General features: G+C 36.5%; 1 protein-coding gene across 2 annotated transcripts in view; it reads right to left on the bottom strand.

Moving 5' to 3' along the window:
* Thsd7a (thrombospondin type 1 domain containing 7A) overlaps window positions 1-20,982 on the bottom strand; it is a 407,489-nt gene that overhangs the window by 71,023 nt on the left and 315,484 nt on the right. For both annotated transcript variants that reach the window (XR_005869715.1, XM_005080956.4), the window contains exons 8-11: window positions 15,953-16,187; window positions 12,130-12,245; window positions 2,871-3,003; window positions 1,615-1,718 (exon numbers count right to left, since the gene is read on the bottom strand). Coding sequence is in view for 1 of the 2 variants with exons in the window: in XM_005080956.4 (XP_005081013.2) it covers window positions 1,615-1,718; window positions 2,871-3,003; window positions 12,130-12,245; window positions 15,953-16,187 (588 nt within the window). In the remaining variant the exon portion in view is untranslated. The remainder of the gene's footprint in view (window positions 1-1,614; window positions 1,719-2,870; window positions 3,004-12,129; window positions 12,246-15,952; window positions 16,188-20,982) is intronic.

The following is a 20,982-nucleotide window of genomic DNA, read 5'->3' as shown; positions in this document are numbered from 1 at the left end:
TTTTATCCAATATTTATGATGGAGATGCGAATGAAAGTTAGGATCAAAATTGTGTGACTATAACTCCAGACCAGGCAATCAGGAAAGGCAATCACTTGGATAGTCCCAGGCTGTCTCAAGGCATGGACAAGCCCCTGCTAATATATGAACATGTACACACACACACACACACACACACACACACACACACACACACACACACCCCACTCATGCACAACAGACAAAGAAAGATCCACCCATTTAAAGAACTCCTCTCTGTCCTCATGAAAATCATTGCACCTGGATCTTAAACCTAGAGCTTTTAATCTGCATGTTTGTTGGAACCTGTTCCCACACTCTGGAGGATATTCAGTACTTTTATTTTAATTTTTAATAAATCTGCATTTTTCATTACCAGCATGAGAGGGTCTGTACTGTGCTATCTAATTCACTGCTTGAGACACAAAAAACCAGAACATCATGTCAGCTCCTGGGACATCACAGACAGACAGCATCCCCACAGTAGAATATAATCAATGGAAGTTATTTAAGTAAAATGGAATCCTAAATGTCACCCTGGAAATATATTAATAATAGAGTAAAATTTATATTTCAAATGAAGATTTCTTAAAAGAACAATGTAAAAATAGATTATTTTTAAAGGAGTTTTTCTCAAGATTAAAAATAAATATTTTTTAAATGTAAAAACTAGGATCCATAGTCATCTATAAAAATAGGAATTCTGTCCTATACCTTCAAACTTCTGTATCATTATTAAGAAAATAAATACAAATAAGAGAACAAAACACATCTTTAGAGGTTATAGAAGGGTAGATGCATGTTCAATTACATATTAAGCTACATTTATAGTATACGTATTAACTATTAACAGTTTGTATAAGTAAAAATAATGAAATATCTAAAAACCAAGTTTACTATTTCATGCATGGGTATGAACAACACTCTCCAAACCTTGAAATTTATTTTCTATAAAATCCAGCATATAATTAATGCAAATATGAAAACTTTCCATCACACATAGGACTCTGCAGGATTCTTTGTTTTGTAGAAATGCAAACAGTCTGTACTTCACATACTGCCAAGTTTCAAGTAAATAAATATGCAATTTAAAAGCCAGTACGAAAAACAATCAGGGTCATGGATAGCCTCTGTGATATCAGGAATGTCACCACTGGGAATTAATTCCAGGAAAGTGACCCAGTTAAACTACATTGTGTATATGGACAAGTATGATGCATACAAACAAGGATGTATGAATCATAGTGATTTTTGAGATGTCAAGTAAAGTGTTATAAATTACCCATATCTAAAACATACAAATGCTTAATTATGTCATTATCTATGTCATGATCAAAACCCACACCTTATTTTCTTCCACCTATTAGTTAAGGAAGAACTCAACAGTTACATGCTCATTCCAAAGAACAAAATTTCAAAAGCTAAGTTTCTGTTTTCTGGTATTCTGTAGAATAGGGGAAAGCTGTTCCTATCTGCTCTGCTCTGTAGGACAAGCCTGATGTTAAAGCCAAATGCAACAAGGCAGTGGTGGGGGAGACAGAAGAATGGATGCTGGGGAAGTGCATAGCAAATTGAACATGGTTTGCAGCCGCCCACCTCTTGCCTGTCGTCCAGGCCCACAACCTTCCTGGGCTCCAGGGACATCCTGTTGAATGCTCCAAGGAACTAACTGGCACCTACGCCATTTGTGTGTCTTCCACCTACAGGAAAATAAAATCTCACTGAGAAGAAGCAGAGATGGCAGGAAAATCACAGAGATAATGTCTTGTTAAAAAATAGGTTATTTAGTTACATTTAGTCTTATCTAATCTACTCAGTCACCCCTTCTCAAGGCAACTTTAAATAAAAATAATTCTTCCTATGGCACTAGAGACAAGACTGTATCATTAACAGGTTCTGTAGAAAAGGACTTCACAGAGTGATGGAGAGCATTTGGACTTGCTATTCATACTTCCAAGAGATACCCCAACTGGCACCAGAAGTGTTGAGTTCCACTAAGAAAACTGCAGTCAGGTCAAGAGTCTTAACTATAGTACCCTTTTTATGATCACTGCAGGGGTAACAGCAACTGAAATTATATATCCCATAACAAATGCAAATTCCAAAAATCAATATGCTGTGCAAATATTCAATAACTTTTTTGGTGTAAAAATAATAATTCTATTTGTCATATCTGAATTAATGATACATGTATTAAGATGGCAAATTTATGACTGCTCTCCACTTAAATTATCACGTGTGATCACACATTTCATTAGCTAACGCCATATCATATGTTATTTTCATTTATTGTCAGGACTGGAATGATACACTTCAGTAAGGTTCAATGAGAAAGTTTTAGTCTTAATGGCAAAGAGACCAGATTTCCCCAATAAAATTTTCAGGTTATGTGTAGCTTCAGTGACTTTGACTTTCCTGGACTTGCTAATGGATCACTGGAACAGACAGCTATCTAACTGGCATTGCCCAGGGACAATGTCATTCCTGAGCCACAAAGTTCTCTCTTAGGAGAAACAGGGGTTCTTTGGAGACACGGGAGACCAATCCTGACTATTCCCCCTTGACAAAGAAGTCCCTTTTAAGAACATGTGTCTTGTGACTGTTAACTCCTCTCTGCATTTCTTACAGTTTATGTCAACATAAGGCATTACCCCTACCTACTAGAGCTTCCTACACAGCTGAGAAATTGACACATCTATTTGCCTTTGGAGAGGTAATTTCAGAAGTGGAGAACTAGGTGAGGAATGGTTGCTTCAGCAGCGAACAACCTACGCAGTCGGTGGAAGGAGTATCAGCTTAACGACGTGATTAGACACTGCCCAGGACACCATCTACTTCCTTTCCCCCTTCACCTGTAGCTGTGACACATGGGAGGCGCCTCGCAGGCCTTCTCTTCATATAACTGGTCTGAGCAGTCCCGGCCTCCATTGGCTGGCAGCTGAATGATGACCCGATGTCTAGACTGCTTCCTGGGTCCAGAGTTCCCTGCAATGAAACAACTTTTCAACCTCTGTACATTGCTCCGGTAACAGAATGTCTCCACAGCAGCTGCTGTTGAAGAAATTCCTCGGCCTGCAGCGACATGTGCTGTGACATGCCTGAATTTCCTCTCTTCTTTTACTAATTGTCTCATATACCGCTTATATCGGAAACCCAGTTTATATATTAAAATGTAAAGAATGAAGAGAAACCATTCCACAGTCAGTGAGTCCTTCTACTGTGCAGTTGCAAAGCAATTGTTCTTTTATATTTTCCTGTCTCCTTGAGAGACATGACAGATCTAATTAATCCCTTCCCCCTACTGTAAGTTTATTTTCATGTCATCTCATGTGTCCGTGTTTGCCACGTGGGACACATACACTTGTTGTGAATCTTCCTTAGGAGGGTATGTTCAATGCAATAATTCTATTTTGTTGTTACTCTCTTAATTTGAAACTCATAACTTATAAATTATTCCAGCTATTTATTATTCATGATAAGCAGCCTAAGAGCCTCTATTCAGGCCACATTCTGAGCCTCGTGCTCTGTGTAGAGAAACAAAAGAAGTTTCCCAGAGAAAGAACTTCTTTAGGGAAGTGTCAAAAATAGCAGCAATTACTGTAAGTAAATAGCTCCAAATGATTCCTAAAACTGGGGAAGAAACTTTACCTTCAAGAAAGGTAACAGTCTGATGTTGAAATTTGAATTTTAGATTACAAATAGAGGTACAGGGTTTACCAGCTGTGACGAATTATACCTCAAATTTCGATACACATATCTTTTAAGAGTGAATAACTGCATGGTACAATTTTACTCAGAAAGGAATTCTGTGGAGAATTACATCAGCAGATAATACAATTCCTGATGTATTTACATTATTTTGCAAAATTAGTAAATATTTCATATACAGAACACAGGAACAGCACGGTCTTTATAGAGATTACAAGCTTTAACACTTGAAGTTCAACCAGAAAAGAAACAAAGCATTACAAAACTTATTGTGGTTATAAGACAATATGATTTGAAAGTAAAATTTTTCTGACAACAGAACCTCTTTTCATGAACTCAAGGTGTCCCTTAACACACTGGTGGGCAAACAATGACAGCCATGCTTAGAGAGGACTCTTACACCAGATCGAAGAGTACCATCAGGCACTAGTGATTTCTGAATGACTCTGCTGGATAAGCCCTTTCAAAACAGAAACAATCAAAGCAGACAGCTGAGCCCAAAGTCGGAACGACTGAGTCAACATCCTCACACCAAGAGGGAGAGGGAACTGGGATTGACATGTAAAACAAGCTAATTAAAAAAAAAAAGAGTCTGTTTCATAAACCTTCCAGGAGCTTTGATGGATCGCCACAGAAAGGAAGAGCTTAGGACTAGCTGAATAGATGGATACATATACTTTGTTCCAATTTATGATTCTGGATTATTGTAAACTGTTAGCATTATTCCCATAGTGTGTGAATCATGTTTATAACTATAATAATTATGCTAATGAATAATAGGAATACTATAGTTAATGGAGTAGGGAATTGGGGACTGGAATTCCTGGCAATTAGGAATTGAAGTATTTGGGAACACTGCTCTGGCCTTTTTATTGTAACAATATAAAATTGAATACTGACTTGGATTTTACATATTTGGTTTATCCAGAGAAGATATAAGAAATGTCAATAGAAATCTAATGTTTCCAATGCTTCTCTAGTTATTATATTGTTCAAGTAACTTTTAGCTTCAAGTCCAGGTGATAAACACCTCTTTCAGAGTGAGGAGTGTTTTCATGTCTTGATGCTCCTCACAATCCATTATGTTTCCATTTTTCATTTTGGTCACTGAAATCTCAGAGCTAATTTTCCTCTCCATTACAGGAGTATATATTCTCTTTGCTATTTTTCTTGGTTTGCTTTCATATCCTCCCCATTCACTGCTTAGTTCCAGCCTTCTATTATTTTGAATATTTATTTTATTTTAGTAGGTGCTTAGGACTATTATTTAATATTTTAAGAAAAGAGATACCTTAATAGAGGGAGCCATTATAGGTTTAAAGAGAAGTCTGACACTAGGGAAATATGCAGAGATCTACAAGGATGACCCAAACTCAGATTCTAAGCAATAGTGGAGAGGCTACCTTAAATACCCTTCACCCATAATGAGATTGATGACTTCCTTATATACCACCCTAGAGTCTCCATCCAGTAGCTGATGGAAGCAGAAGCACACACCCACAGCTAAGCACTGAGCCACACTCCTGGAATTCACTTGTAGAGAGGGAGGAGAGATGAACAAATGGGTCAAGACCAGGCTGGGGAAACCAACAGAAACAGCTGGCCTGAAAATGGGAGAGCTCATGGACACCAGACTGTCAGCTCAGAAATCATCATTCACAGAACCAGTCCCCTTGAACGTGGGTGTCAGTTAGGAGATCTGGGCAGTCTATGGGGCCTCTGGTAGTGGAACAGTATTTATCCCTAGTGTATTAATGGAGATTTGGGAGTCCATTTCCCATAGAGGGAATACTCTCTCAGCCTAGACACATGGGAGAGGGCCTAGGTCCTGCCCCAAATGATGTGACAGACTGTGATGGTCCCCTTGGAAGGTTGACTCACTCTTTCTATGGAGCAGAAGAGGGATGGGAGGTGGGAGGGAGAGGGAACTGGAATTGATATGAGATTGTTTGTAATTTAAATAAAAATGTATAGAAAAGAAGAGTATATAAACTAAATAAACATCTGATCACTTGGTTAGAATCTGAAGAGGAATTTTTTTTACTTCTTTTCATTTCTCCCAGCCCTCTCTGTCCGTTTCTTTACTTTGTCTTCTTCAGTAGGAAAATGATCATCAGCATATAGGTCTTCTATTTTTTTATTTTATTTATTTATTTATTTATTTTTTTAGTTGGAGAACTAAGGAAACAGAAATTATATTTCAGTCATCTTTTGATAACATATCCATGAAACGCTATTAGCTAGGGAAAGTTTTAAACTGTATTTTTTTATATTTTATTTTCCAGTTTAAATTTAGATAAGAAACGAGGTTGCTTCACAAGTCAGTTATTATAGGTCTTTGTTTCCAGGGTGGTCAAAATATTTAGAGGAGGTCACTTGTTATCCTTCCTCAATTTGCATAAGGAAGTTAGACACAGAATTAAGTTTAAGGGACTGGAGACTGGACCGTACAATGAGCTCAGCACCAGTGACACACTAGAGGCTGAAGTTCCTAAGCATTAACTGTCTAGATGTCACCTGGTACATAGTCAAGGATATTCCAACTCATGTGCTCCAATGTCTGTTCTTCTTTTACTTTGTTTCTACGTTCGAAACACATGTTATTTGAAATACAGGTCTGTTGCATTCTTCTGGTATCATTTTATTATAGTTTTACACATGTATGCTGTAAATCAAACACTATGGGTATATTTTTCTTCTTTAATTGACTATACAGTGGTAATCCATTTATTCTTATACTAAATTCAAAATCTTTCTCTTCAGGTATCTATAGGACAAAAGCTGTGTCCTGATTAGATGGGAACACTCAAAAGCTGTAGCACTCAGAGAGGAATATTAATGGTGTTGCAAGGGAGTATCATGACATCCTTGTTTCTTCTTTGACTATAGTTAAGAACTTTCTTCTGTGTTCACTTTAGGATTCAATCATGGTATGGGCCAATAGCTACAGAATCCATGGAGCTAAAAAGGAGGATTAGTCATAAGCAGCTTTTGGTAGAAAACTTGGAATTTGATTGCTTTTTGTGTATAGTTATCCCCAGTTTATTAAATGTGTTTGAAAATACATATAGGGTTTCCACTGATTTCTTTGAATATCCACACAATTGCCCACACATAGGAATTGCTCTGCAAACACTTACTAAAACCATTCAAATGGTTTACTAGCAAGCTCTGTTTGTTTCCATCCTTTCCTTGTAATAAATACCGGGTCCTGAGCCCATATGTTGAGGATTAAGAAAAAACAAGCTATCATTCGTTTCTTTGGGAAATAATGAGCATGCAACTATAAAGGCCCATGCGGCTATATTTTTACTCCAAAATTCCTACATAAGGTAGAATAAGAAAAGGGAATTAAATGTGCAGAAATAACTGTTTTTGCAAGGTACACAGATTAAGAAAGTACACAATCTGTAAAACTGCTTCAACATTTTTTCACTTATTGCAAGACATTCAAGTATATTTCATCAAATAAAGTACTTGGGATAGTAATTCAGAGTAAAATTTCTGTGTCAAACTAGTCAAAGGATGAGTTGCCAGTAAGAGTAGCAATATGCGAATTGGGAAGGTAAACGTTGATGCAAGAAGCAAAATATGATGCTACTCTTTAGATTTTTTTGGGTAATCCTAGTATATGATTGGTTCATGGGCCAAGGAGAGAATATTGTTCCTGCAGCATTCTGTCTGGCTTTCAAGGCAAGCAGTGTGTAAAAAAATGACAGACATCGAACTTGAGCATTTAGATTCATGATTTGTTCAGCAGAAGTTACCTTTTATAAATTAGAGTAACAAGTTGTATCCAGAAATGAGTTATATCTTAAAGTTTCATTTTCAAAACTTATGAATAAGTTTTTGAAATTTAACAAGTGCACACCCATTTGAGGACCAAACTCCCCACAACTTGATATCGATCCTTATTGACACTGGTTCTTTTTCAAGGTGTATCATGGGAGAAGAGTGAATAATATTTCAAATGACTCATTTTTTTCATCCTTGAAATCTGACTTATTTTTCCAATTTCTGCAATACTACAGTATAATTTTACCTCTTTAAACTTATTTTTATAAGGAGGATAGTTCCCAGTTGTAGTAATCACAATCTAGAAAATACAAAACTCATAAAATTTAGGATTTACCTGAAAGTTTAAATTAAAAAGAGGTATTCCATTTCAGAATAAATCACCTTGGTCATTGCTGCTTATCGGATACAAAGCTTTGTTTAGAGCTTTACACTTATACTGAGTTCAGTGGAATTTCATTGGCATTTGGATTAGATCATTTCTTAAATAAGTAATGGGAAAATTAGCCTCGTGCCATTGTTTCATTGTCCTAACCACAGCAAAAAGGCGACCCTTCTATGATGCCACAGTCCCCCTTGCTCAGTAAGGGAGGGAGCAGTAATCAGGGGAGCAAGAAAAGCTTCTTGGAGAGCACAGAACGTCTTCCACTATTAGTTTCCTATCTCATCCCATTCCTTTTATGTCTTCAACACACAGTTAGACTTTTTACTTTTCAATCTAAGATCCTAGCTCTCTTGTTTAAAAAAATATATTTCAGGAGAGTTAGCATATAGCTTTCACTCAGTGTGGTAGAACAGGTTTGCTGTCCAGGTGAGAGAACTTTTGTCCAGCCAAGTAGAGTCCTGCTTATATCTTCCATCACCACAGAGGCTCTTGTTTCCATGCCAGGAGGTGTCTGAGCTGGTGACATTCCTGCACAGAGGGGCCACTATCACCACAGATCCAAGAACTGTCATCTAATCTAGTGGCAACTTGAGTCTTAACTTAGGACAATTACCTATATATGACCAAGCGATCAATCCAACTCATCCCATTATGCCTCACTTTATACCAACTCCACACTCAAATGTTTATTATCACTGAGATCCACAGCACTGTCTGCAGACTTAACCTATTACAATTTCTCATTCCCTCCCATCCTCTGATGTGTATATTTACACACTCATTTGGAATACCCGATATCTTCAGTTTCTTCTTTGAAATTTTCAGTACTTCCTTTAACAGATGTTACTTAGCTCCATGTAGTTATTTCTTATTTTATCCCCTTCTTTCTACCTTTAAATACCTCCAAACTCTCCTAAACTTTTGACATTAACCTCACTATCTATCTGCCATGGAGCAGTAACCTCAAGAAACTTCACGAATCACCTTGACATTTCCCTCACTGCAGTCCTCTATACCTCTGTTACCACTTTCATTTATTTGATAGCCACAAGTTTATTCCATTCTAAACACTGCATTTAAAATTATTATTCCTCCACTCATCTCACACTCTTCCCTTTTTATCTTGCACTCTTTTGTGATCTATTGTTACCTTTATGACCTTGATTCTCTCCCAATGTAACCATTATTATTTTATGTACTCATAACTGCCCTTGGTGATCCATCTTTCTCTGCTTCTCTTGTATTGTCTTGGAGAAATCCTAACCCTGCTCAAAGGCAATTATTTTCTTTCAATTTTTACAAATTCAGCTTTATGAATATGAATTAAGTTATACTAGCAGTGTGTTGAGGAACCTCTTTTGAAGTGCATGGCTAAATGAGATTTTGATATTGCCTAGACATTCTATCATAGACTATCAGCTTGCTCAACTTGTCATTTTCCAAGGTGAAGTTACTTATCTTCTTTACCCTGTTGTTCTTTCCCTGACCCTCATGATCACTGTTGGTGCTTTATTCACACAAATTAAGAGATTAGAAAAAAATCCTCACACATCTCATACCCCTAGGATATCAACTTGTTGACTGCTGGTACCTTCTATTTGGAATCAACCTTGACACATTGCATTCACTTAAAAAACATTATAAAGTGAAAGATGAAGGACTGCTTTTAATGAAGTAATGAGACATTGAAAGTAACAAACCTATTAGGAAACTGCTAATTAATAACACTCAGTTCAAATTTTCTAAGATAGTTTTATTCTATTGTGATCTGAATGCTTTTCCCAGAAGTTTCTAAAAGATTGCTTCCAATAGACCAAATTACAGCATTTGCCATGTAGTAAGCACATGAAAGCATGCTGTGCCTATCCTGCAAGAGCTTGTAATTATTATAGACTAAACTAAAACTAGAGCCCAAACAAAACAAAACACAAGGTTCCACACATAATGTGATGTAATATAATGTAAGGTAACATAATGTAATATGATGCAATGTAATGTATAGTCTTTTTGACTGATGTGATGAACAGTACCAAATACTTCAGAGGTCACAATCTATAGGAAGTATATTAGTTGATATTGACCAAAACAATAATAACCATATTTTATGTGACTTTTAGAAAAATAAAGAAATAAGATCACAAGGAAGTTCTCCAAATAAAAATCTAAGCAATATTGTAGAGGCTACTTTAAATGTTCTTCCCCTATAATAAGAATGATGACTATCTTATATGCCATCATAAAGCCTTCATCTAGTATCTGATGGAAGCAGAAGCAGAGATTCATAGTTAAGCACTGAACCAAACTTCTGGAATCCAGTTGTAGAGAGGGAGGAGTGAAGACCATGCTGGGGAAACAACAAAACAGCTGACCTCACCAAGTAGGAGCTAATGGATCCCAGTCTGACATCTGGGGAACCGTCATAAGACTGAACCAGGCTCCCTGAATGTGGGTGTTAGTTGCCATCCTATGGAGCCTCTGACAGTGGAACCAATATTTATCCTTAGTGTATGAATGGGCATTGGAAGCCCATTCCCTATGGAGAGATACTTTCTCAGCCTAGATACATAGGAAGGGCCTCGGCCCTGCCTCAAATGATATGACAGACTTTGATGATCCCCCATGGGATGCCTCACCCTTCCTGAGGAGTGGATGGAGCAATGATGGGGGGGGAATTAGAGGGAGAGGGAAGGGATTGGTGTGTAAAATAAGATTGTTTTTAATTTAAATAAAAATTAATAAAAAATCAGGAAATGGTATTGCTTTTTAGAAAATTCATATCACTAGCATTTTTCTCTTTTTTGCAGTTAAATTAACATTTATTAAATCATTAACAATTTTACAAAAGCTAATGAGAACTGGGGTGATAGCTTTCTTGGTAGAATAGATATGGACTTGGCCTTCAACAGCATACTAACAAAAAACAGCACGGTGCTACATATCTATAATCTCAGCCTTTGGGAGGTGAGGCTAGAAACATCAAAACCCAAGATTACCTTCACCTACTTAGTAAGTTCAGGGCCAACCTGGACTGAAAGACTCTGTCTCAAAAACAAACTAACAGGCAAACTAATGGCAGTCACCCTTTCTCCACCAACGCTACTATGAGTTTTAAGACATTGATATTAACAAAAAAAATATCTTCTTGTTCTGCTAGCAATTTAGTTTATATAATATTTTAACAACATGCTCTAAAACATAAAGGAAATATTCCAGATGTGGTGTGCACCTGTGATCCCAGGAACTAACACATCAAGGAAGGAAGATTGGAAGCACCATGCCTGTCTGCTCTACAGACTGAGGTCCTACTCATAAACAAAAATTCCCAAAAGTTGTGCTTCAACTATACACAATGATAATCTGTAAAAACAGTCAATTAAGACATTCAGAAAATTGAGTAGTTTAAAGTAAAATTTAGCAAGTTACAATAGTCATTAAACTAGAAATTAACTCTTATTTGCAAATCTCCAGCGTGAATCAAGAAGCATAAACGTAAGGAAAGTATAAAGTGAATGCACAGGCAGAGAAAGCAAACTAGACAAATAGGAGATGATGTTGTCTGTCACACTGAGAGAAAATTTGCTTTTATTGTGTAGGTCACATGGAAGGTGTGAACATTTCTCTCAGTAGTAATGCTAAAGACCATGTCCTGAAGGGTAAGGAAAGATTTATCAGAGGACTGACCCATGATAAAAAAGTCTTTGCAAGTCACAAAAACACAACCAAATCTTGCAGCGAACAAATACTCATCTTGGAAATGCCTCATGGCATATTAAGTGTTGGCAGGGAGTCAACTCGGACATTTTTCTCTTTGCTTTATTCACATCCTTGGGTCAAATAATTGATCAGCAGAAAACCTGGTCTCATGCCACTTCTTGCCTGTAAGTAGGTTAGAAGCTATGTGTACTGAGGTCACTGGAAACTCTCTTAAAAATTCACAAGACCAGCATTCATTCTTTCAGGATTAATGAATATAAGCTGTATTAATAAAATTTAGAAACATTTCAATTTGAGGTAGATAGTAAAAATTCAAGGCATACTCAGGCATAAAATTTACTGCCTTCCAGGTACTCTAATGTAATATTATTTCCAGGGAGAAAGTCAAATGTTTTGACACTCATAAAAAGCCAGGACAGGGCCCTGGAGAAGAATCACAAATATTGCAGAAGTTAAATACCCTGCTGAATGAGGGTCCTGGTGAAAGCCTTCACAATCTATACCCATACCTTCTCTGCATGAAGAGGGACATGGTGTCCAGTCACTGTATGAAGTCACGATACAATCCTTCCTACAAGGCAGCAAGCAAGGCCTTACTGTTTCAGGCCGAAGGCTTTCAGGACACCTAGAATGAGCAAAGAAATTATTCAGTTTCTAACAAGCCACAAAGCCAAGTACCGTAATTTTCTCCCAGTTTTCATTGCTGTATGAGTCATAGCCACCAGTCTGTATTACTTACCTTTCATGGCTGCTTTTAACAAGCACCATTAGGCTAAATTAATTCTCTTCAACTGTATTGGATAAGACTACACATGCAAATATGTGTACTTATTGACACTCACGCCATCTAGAAGATATGTAAATTCTACATCGTTCCCTTTAAAATAATATCTCCACTAGTAAATAGGTATTATCTGATACACATTAATATAAAAATTTGAAGAAATTCTAATTATAAATAGTAACACAAAATTTCTGTGTCTGTAGATAAATGTTACATAATAATAGGACAAAACTATTATTACAGATGCTTCTTAATAATATTAATGTCAAATGTATGTTTGTATGTGTGTGGGTTTGCATGTGATAGTGCTTCCTGAAGGCTGACGTTAAAGGTGTATGCCATCGGCCGGGCGTTGGTGGAACATGCCTTTAATCCCAGCACTTGGGAGGCAGAGGCAGGTGGATCTCTGTGAGTTCGAGGCCAGCCTGGTCTACAAAGCGAGTTCCAGGACAGCCTCCAAAACAATACAGAGAAACCCTGTCTCGAAAAAACCAAAACCAAAAAAAAAAAAAAAAAAAAAAAAGGTGTATGCCATCATTCTTAGTTCCATATTAGTCACCTTTAAAGAAATAAAGAGTGAGTAATAGTATGAACACTATTTGTGTCCATTAATTTCTTCGTAGCATATTGCTGATAAATCATTTTCAACATATCCTAAAATTATTTGCCTACGTGTCGTTTCTCACACACAAATATAATGCTCTTTTCTATTGTAAAAATGTGTTCTCTTATTTTATGTACTAAGGTTTATTTGGAAGTCGATTTTCAAAAATATTTAAGATTTAACATGCCAAGTAACAATAATTTCCCTGCTTATTTGAGGATAACCTTGAATTTTTCCTAATTGCTATGCCTGTCTAAAATATTGGGCAGAAAATATTTAAATATGAATCACAGAAATTGATGTGTTTTTATGATTAGATTTTTATAAGACCTGAGTTATAATTTAACTTGAAAACATCTATGACAAAATACAACATACAATCTAAAGAATTCTTTTGGGATTATGGAGCTACTGGTCAGTAATTATTATTGAAAGCAATTCTTTTCAATGGCAAATTTTATAACTTTGACAGTGGGAGGCCATTACTCAATTACATGCTCTTCAAATATGTATCCTTAAGTAAATCAATGAAATTTACAATGTTATCACTGACCCTCAACATAGTCTTTTAGTTTGGATATAGCCACAGCAAGATACACGGCTAACTGTGGAGAGCAAAATTACCAACAACAGAGTCATTAAGTGCACACAGGAAGATAAATTATACAGCCTAGATTCATCCAATAAAATGAATTCTGACTTCCTTTGGTGAGGCAATTGTTTTAGTCAACATGCTTCTTTTCCCAGGAACTGTGTGTATTTAGCATTTGCGGTTTAAATCAAAGAATTGACTCCCCCCTCCTCCCAATCTTACTCAAGGTCAAATTAAACAGATGTGATAGGAGTTGAAGTTTGTTACTTGGGAGGATAGATAAGATCAATAGCATTGATTTTGCCATCTCTGAGCAATCTATTTTATTAAGAAGAGTTTAAAACAAGGCTTCTATTTGCATTTTTGTTTCAAATGACTTGTATTGGAAAGCATTCATTGAATTTAACCTAGCATTTAGGGAGTAGGACGATAACATTTTCTTTTGAACTCACTGCACTTGGTTTAATTTCCTACAATTTCAAGGGCAAAGGAAACCCACATGATTCAAGAAGTCTATGGGCATATCCAGATCATTGAAAATCAGCTGCTGAGGCATAGCAATTTTTTACTGGTTGACTGTGTTCTGATATGAGGCATCAGGATGCCCCCCTTATTGAATGATCTCTTGACACTGGGTCCAGCAGGCTCTTTGACACAGCAGTCCTTCCACATGCACACCCTTCATTCCGCAACAGTACTTTACTTTGCAGCAGTTCTAAGTTGCAACCTTTGAAAGAACACTGTCTGTCAAACGGATAGAGGAAGCCTTTTGCAAATCAGTATATTATTGCTCATCCTGTCTGATCTAGTAAGTACTTCTATCTCTGTTCTCATCCTGGAAAGAATCAGGCTCTGCCAGACTTTTACCCCTGCTGCTGCTAGCACCACTGAATTTTAATATATTGCAAATTAATTCCCTGAGTCAGATTAATAGCAAATTTAGTGTAATTCCCATTAATATATTGGTTTGCGGTTACCATATGAAGTGTGCAGAATTATATCTTAATTTACGCAACTGTTTTTGGCACATATTTTCAAATATGATATATATGTGTATATACAAAACTATACCATGGAGCTAAATATCTTTAATATCTGGAATGTTAGCCTGATAAAGGCACATAATGGGACTCTTGTTTATCTCCATATGTGAGATAAATTATTCTCATCTTCTTGGAAAATTTTGTAGAACAAAACCAAAAATAATGCATCTGGAAAAGAGACAGATAAGGAGAAGGGAGCATAACAGGGATAGGGAGGAAGAGAGATGGGAGGAATACAGAGTAGCCTAATGCTTTTTATACATCCACAAAATTGCAAAGAACTAATGTTATTGATAGAAAAAAGCAAAGAAATATATTGCATGCTTAAAACAGTAATTTCCAATATTTAGTGAATGGCTACATCAGGTTATTTATCATTATATAATATGTTCAGTTATCTTTGAAAATCAAAGTCACTTGACTGACAATTTGGGGGAAAAAAGGCTACAGTTACACCTACATAAAACATGTTAGTTGTGCTTCCAACATTCAATATGGCTAAAACATTTGAGTCAGTAAAAAAGTTATTTTGTTTCAAAATATAAATAGGGATGTTCCCACTCAAAAGAGTATAATATGTTTGTTATAGAAAAATAACTAATTTTTCTCTAAAAATTGATTTTTCCCTTCATGACATTACTTGGATTCACTTATAATTTTCACAAGATACCCTTAACACCTCAAGCGTCCATTTGTCTTTCCCACTAGCAAATTGTTTCCCTTGTCGTCACCATTTTCTCGACCCATACGAATCTGATGTGGTTTTTTACTTTATTATAACAGCCATCTTATCGCCGGTCTCTCTGTTGGAAGTAAGTGGTTACTCGTTTTATCACTGAAAAATATAAGTTTGGCCTTCTTACTAATGATATATTATTTTCTGGGGAAAATGGAAGGCAGATCATAGATTGCTTCTATTCAATTAAATAGATTGTCAGCCTCTAAGCCTAGGGATATATAGGAGGTCATGGATAACCTCCACTGCTAGGACTTTGTATACTGTCATTATTGATCAGTCAAGCCTAGAGCAAGACTTCTTTCTCTTCCTCAACAGCTTAATAAAAGTAGACTATGCTACAATAGAATTGAAAAATTAGAAAGGTTTCTACAGAATTTATGGGCCCCAGGTACAAGACTCAGAAGTAGTTACAGCTTTATCAGCAACTGACACTAAAAACAAACAAATCTTCTCTTGGGGACAGGAATGACAATCATCAAAGGACCCCATTTAATGAAGCAAGCAAAGCCCAAGCCAATCTTCTGCATGACTGAACACAGGATTTACTGCAGATATTCTAAAGGTCCTTACTTCTTGGGTCCCACTTGGCCCACATTGACTCGCACACAGATGACTTTCCGTGTCTGCATGCCCACAGAGCACGAAGCTTCCCCATTCCATGTTGTAGTCGTATTGAAGGATGACACTGATGTGTCCTCTATACACTGACCCCATGGACCAGTTTGCCAGTGGTACACAGTGCATGGATGCTCATTGCAGCTGCGCACCTCTTGCAAAGCACTGCTGTTTGGACAGCGGATTCCACCTACAAAAATGGACAATGATAACAGATTAGACAGAGAGCCTAAAGGAAATTCATTGTTCTCTCTTCCTAGGAGCTTGAAGTGCTAATACCGATGAGGCTGACCATGTACTGAACACATGGTATGTTACCAGCAAACTGAAAAGAGAGCCAAATCATTCTTTTCCGTGTTCTAGGTGAGACTATAAAGCATAGAGTACACATACTACATATTGCAGATAATTTGGGACCTTAAGGAGAAGCCAGCATCAAGTGCAAGGAAGCCCACTGTATTGTTAACTGCAAGCAACAGACAACTTCACACTTTGGATGAAAACGTCTGAATGTGTTTTCTGTTGCCATCTTTTAAATTGAAAGTCTTAATCCAGGAATTTAAATAGTGCTTACTTTAATGCATTCGAGTTTAGGGTGATTACAAGCAAGGATGTTAAAATTGGATGAAAGTTCAGGATCTACTAGAGTATTATTGAGAAAACAATGGAGTGTTAATATTTGTTCAAATCTATGATGTCATTGGCTGTGTAATGGCACCATCATTATGTGTTCCAAAGAAAAACAGTTTGCAAAAATTACAAGAAAAGATAATTTTAAATTTCTCTACTCAGAATCCAAATCTTTTTAGTCCCTTTGAACTCATTCACACCAAAGTTTGTGCTCTTCCTAGTATCACCAAATAGTCTTAAGCAGCCGGGCGGTGGTGGCGCACGCCTTTAATCCCAGCACTTGGGAGGCAGAGACAGGCGGATCTCTGTGAGTTCGAGGCTAGGCTGCACCGACAGCCTCCTAAACAATACAGAGAAACCCTGTCTCGTAAAACCAAAAATAAAATAAAATAAAATATAAAACTCTTAAGCAAGCAACTAGGATTTATTGTTTCCTCAAATGGTCTTTAGCTGATTTTTATTGTTTCCCTCTTGCATATCTGGGACTGTTATTTCAGCCAGAACAACAATGCTCTCTATCACTATAGGTAATGGCAACTATGTTATAACTTCTGTTTAGCTGCTATGTTTCAGAAATGCATCCAAGGTACAAAGCAATAAGATGGAGATATTAAGTGGTAAGAGAGACATATCTCTAACAGGTAAACTGTGATGTGAGGGTTAACACTCTGGATTCATTTTTTTTGGCAGCCTGATTATGTGAACTTTATAGGCAGGGTCTTAATATGTGTTCACAACTGTCAAGCGAATAAATGTACAAACCCAAGCATCTTAAATGATGTGACCAGTGTACTAATGAGGAATGTAGGAAGATCACGTTCTTTTTTTCACCAGTTGTGAAAATAAAGGGCAGGGATTAGAGAGATTCATCACTCATGTCACTGATGATTTGATTCCAGTGGCAACACCAGAGATGATCTCCAGGGATTATGGATACTTTCAGACTTCCTTCTGATCAGCAGTTAATCAATAGGCAGTTTGTTAATAACAATTTAGAATCGTTTCTGCATTGTTGAATGTGGTTCTAACATCAAAATGACCTGTCCCGAACATTTTCATTAGCCCCTTCATGAAAGTAAGGGCATCTGTCATACTTAATATCCTGTCTCCTATGATACAGCTGGATGACCCTGAAAACCCTTGCATGGACTTTTAGGATTTGAATACACCTAATTTTTAAAACATGCTAATTGTATTGGGGAGAAATAAGTAAACATGCCTAGAGTACCTTCCTCCAGGTGCTAGATGTATCCAAACTTAACAAATCCATAGCAATATATATGTATATATACATATATACTTATATAGATATATATGTATACATATCTATATACACATATATACATATATATGCATATATGATTATATATAATTATTTAACAGGTCCTTTACATTTACAACCAAATTTGCTGATAAAATGCTAAATTTCTGTACCTACACCATTTTTATTGTATGTATAATATCATATTAAAACTGATTTTAAAACTCAGAATTGCTTTTGACACTTGAACAACATCAGCATAACATGTTGAGGAACTGCAAGAAAGCTGTTAAGTTTATAGACGTAAAGGCTATTTATTATTTCTCCCTAATCCACATTCAAGCCACATCAGCAGTTTGGATCTGATGTAGGTCCTTCCACTAATAAGCCCTAGTGTGGTCTTAATTATTACAGCATTGCAATTTTGAAAGTAAGGTTCGATGTAATCTGTCACTGCAGCATTACTATGTTGTTTGGGAAATAATTTTATGTTAGAAAAATTGATAAATATAATGTTAAAAGTATCTATTATCTATGAGAAAACCTAATTTTGGACCTTTGGGAGTATTTCTGTTGTCATGGAGAAATTATAAAATGTGAACTCTGACAAAATTAGTAATAAGTGAATTTTAAAATGTCTTCTTACATGTACAGATATAGGCTTTACACTAAAACTGTAAGTATTTTTTATATTATTTCAGCAACAGGAAAGAGTTTGAAGGACCTGATAAAACTTCTGTTATATAAGTAAACCTTCAGAGAGAAGGTGTTGGAGAGCTAGGAGGAGTTAAATGGGGAGAAACTATAATTAGGATATGTTATGTGAGAAAAAGATCTATTTTAAACAAAAAGAAAGAATTAAACATTTATGTACACATGAAATGGGCCAACTATTAGGTGAGATTGCTACATAAAGACAAGATCCATTGGGCTATTGAGATGACTCAATAGATAATGGGACTTGCTGCAAACAAGATGACCTGAATTCAAAGCCCCAGGGCTCATTTAAAATCCTGGGTGTAGCTGCATGATTGGCAACTTCAGCACTGTGAGGTCAGAAACAGAGACTGGAGGATTGCTAGGGCTTGACCATCTGAAGTGTATCACATAGTAATAATGCAGACCACTTGACATCCTTTTCAGGCCTCCAGTTTGTGCACAGGCTCATACTCCCACACAAATACACATGTGCATATACCACACACATATATTCTGTAAATACAAAAAAATCAAAACATATGATATGAAACATGACTTTTTCTGTACACATCAGTCTTGCAGAAGCTTTGTTAGAAAGCATATGGTGAGAATCAGGGAATTGTTGTTTCTGGTGACAACAGGAGCTGTCTCTGACTCTTTTGCCTGCTCTTGGGACCCTGCCATTCATACTGGGTCACCTTGTTCAGCTTTAAAGCATGGGAATGTGGGAATGTGCTTAGTCTCACTCCAACTTTATATGCCATGCTTTATTGATACTCATGGGAGACACTTCCTTTCCTAAACAGAAAGTAAGAGAAGTCAATTTGGGGGGTGGGAACAAAGGAAGGTTTGGGGAGGGATTGGGAGGGAAAATTGTATTTGGGATTATATATATATATATGTATAATATATTCAAAATGATAACTGTATACCTGTCTATGGAGTGTGATGTACAGTATCTTTTTGGGGTGCTCAAGGGAAACCAGAAGGATTAGAAATAGTTCACTACACTCAAAGATATTGTAATATGGTAATGAAAACAGGAGGGGTAGAGTGACTAAGACAAACATGCACATGCAGAAAATTCTATGTGGAATGTCAGAATTATTTTGAGAGGTATGTAGTTTAATATGATTAACAGAAGTAAGATTTATTGTGTTTTGGACACATGGGCTGAGGCACTGGAATGAACTAAGAAGAGCTAGGATTTTAAGTAGCAAGTTTCTGAGATGAGAAAGAAGAGATAATTTTATCTAAGCATAAGTAAAAATGAGTGCAAAAGAATTCATCTAGGTGTCGCTGGGTGACTAGTATACTGAGGTGATGTGTTAACTCACAGTGTATAGTTTTCAGGAGAGAGTACAGGGACACGAAAATAAGGAAATGGGTATGGTGTAGGATAGGAAGAGTTGACACTGTGTTTCTACTATTGGTTGTTGTTGCCCAAATCCTCTCATGGTAGAATCTGATTGGGATGAAGTCCTGTCCAGGGCATGACAAGCGCTTGGGAGAACTGAATCAAAAAGAGCATTAGCAGAAATAGGAAGATGCGTTCTTATTGTGCAGCCTACACAAATCCTCAGAAGCAGGAAGATGGGGAAGTGCTACTATCTACTTAAACATCGAGTGATATTCAGTATCTGTGGGTCTTTGAATTCTCTAAGAAACACAGCTGCTTCGTGGCTCTAATAATCAAAATCACTAAACTGTACACCATGAACATATTAAAATAGAACTATTACTTCTTCCAAGTTTTTCTCTGAAAAATATGATTCCAAAGGCTTCTAATTATTTGAGAAAATTGGCATAATTCTATTTCAATCTGCATCTATTCTCTGTGCTCGGCAGATATGACAGCACGCTGACACTTGGCTAATGAAGTTATATCAGGTCACTATGAACTCTGCAACAACATATGTCTTTTCATTTTTCCCTCTGTGAGGGTACTAGGGCACCATTCTTACCTTTATAAATGAAGTTTGTGGAAAACCTGAACAGGTAATCAAAAATGGAATACATTGAAAATTTAATATTAATGCTTATATTTGGTTCAAATTCAGCACACCACTACTTATATTAAATACAAGACAAATTCAACTATTGAAAGGTTTCTTTTGCAACTTGGCAACATAAATTTAAAGTAGGTTTGGGACCAACCCTAATTTACATACTATCATAAAGATGCTTGTTTAAAAGTCATTCAATGCTAAAGTTATTGATTTCATACAAATAGAAAGCAAGAACTAAAAATCTGACTCCAAGAAAGGCTCATGTCCCTTTCCATGTGTATACATGTGTTTTTGTCTATTCATGTCTGTGCAGGTGCATGCATGTGTGAAATTCTGGGTCAACCCCAGGTGTTGTTCATGTCTGCCTTGTGTATGTGATGATCTCT

Source organism: Mesocricetus auratus, unplaced genomic scaffold, assembly GCF_017639785.1.
Source record: "Mesocricetus auratus isolate SY011 unplaced genomic scaffold, BCM_Maur_2.0 Super-Scaffold_100019, whole genome shotgun sequence".
Classification (NCBI taxonomy): Eukaryota; Metazoa; Chordata; class Mammalia; order Rodentia; family Cricetidae; genus Mesocricetus; species Mesocricetus auratus.
Note: the sequence above shows the minus strand (reverse complement) of the source record. Positions and strands in the feature narration are given on the sequence as shown.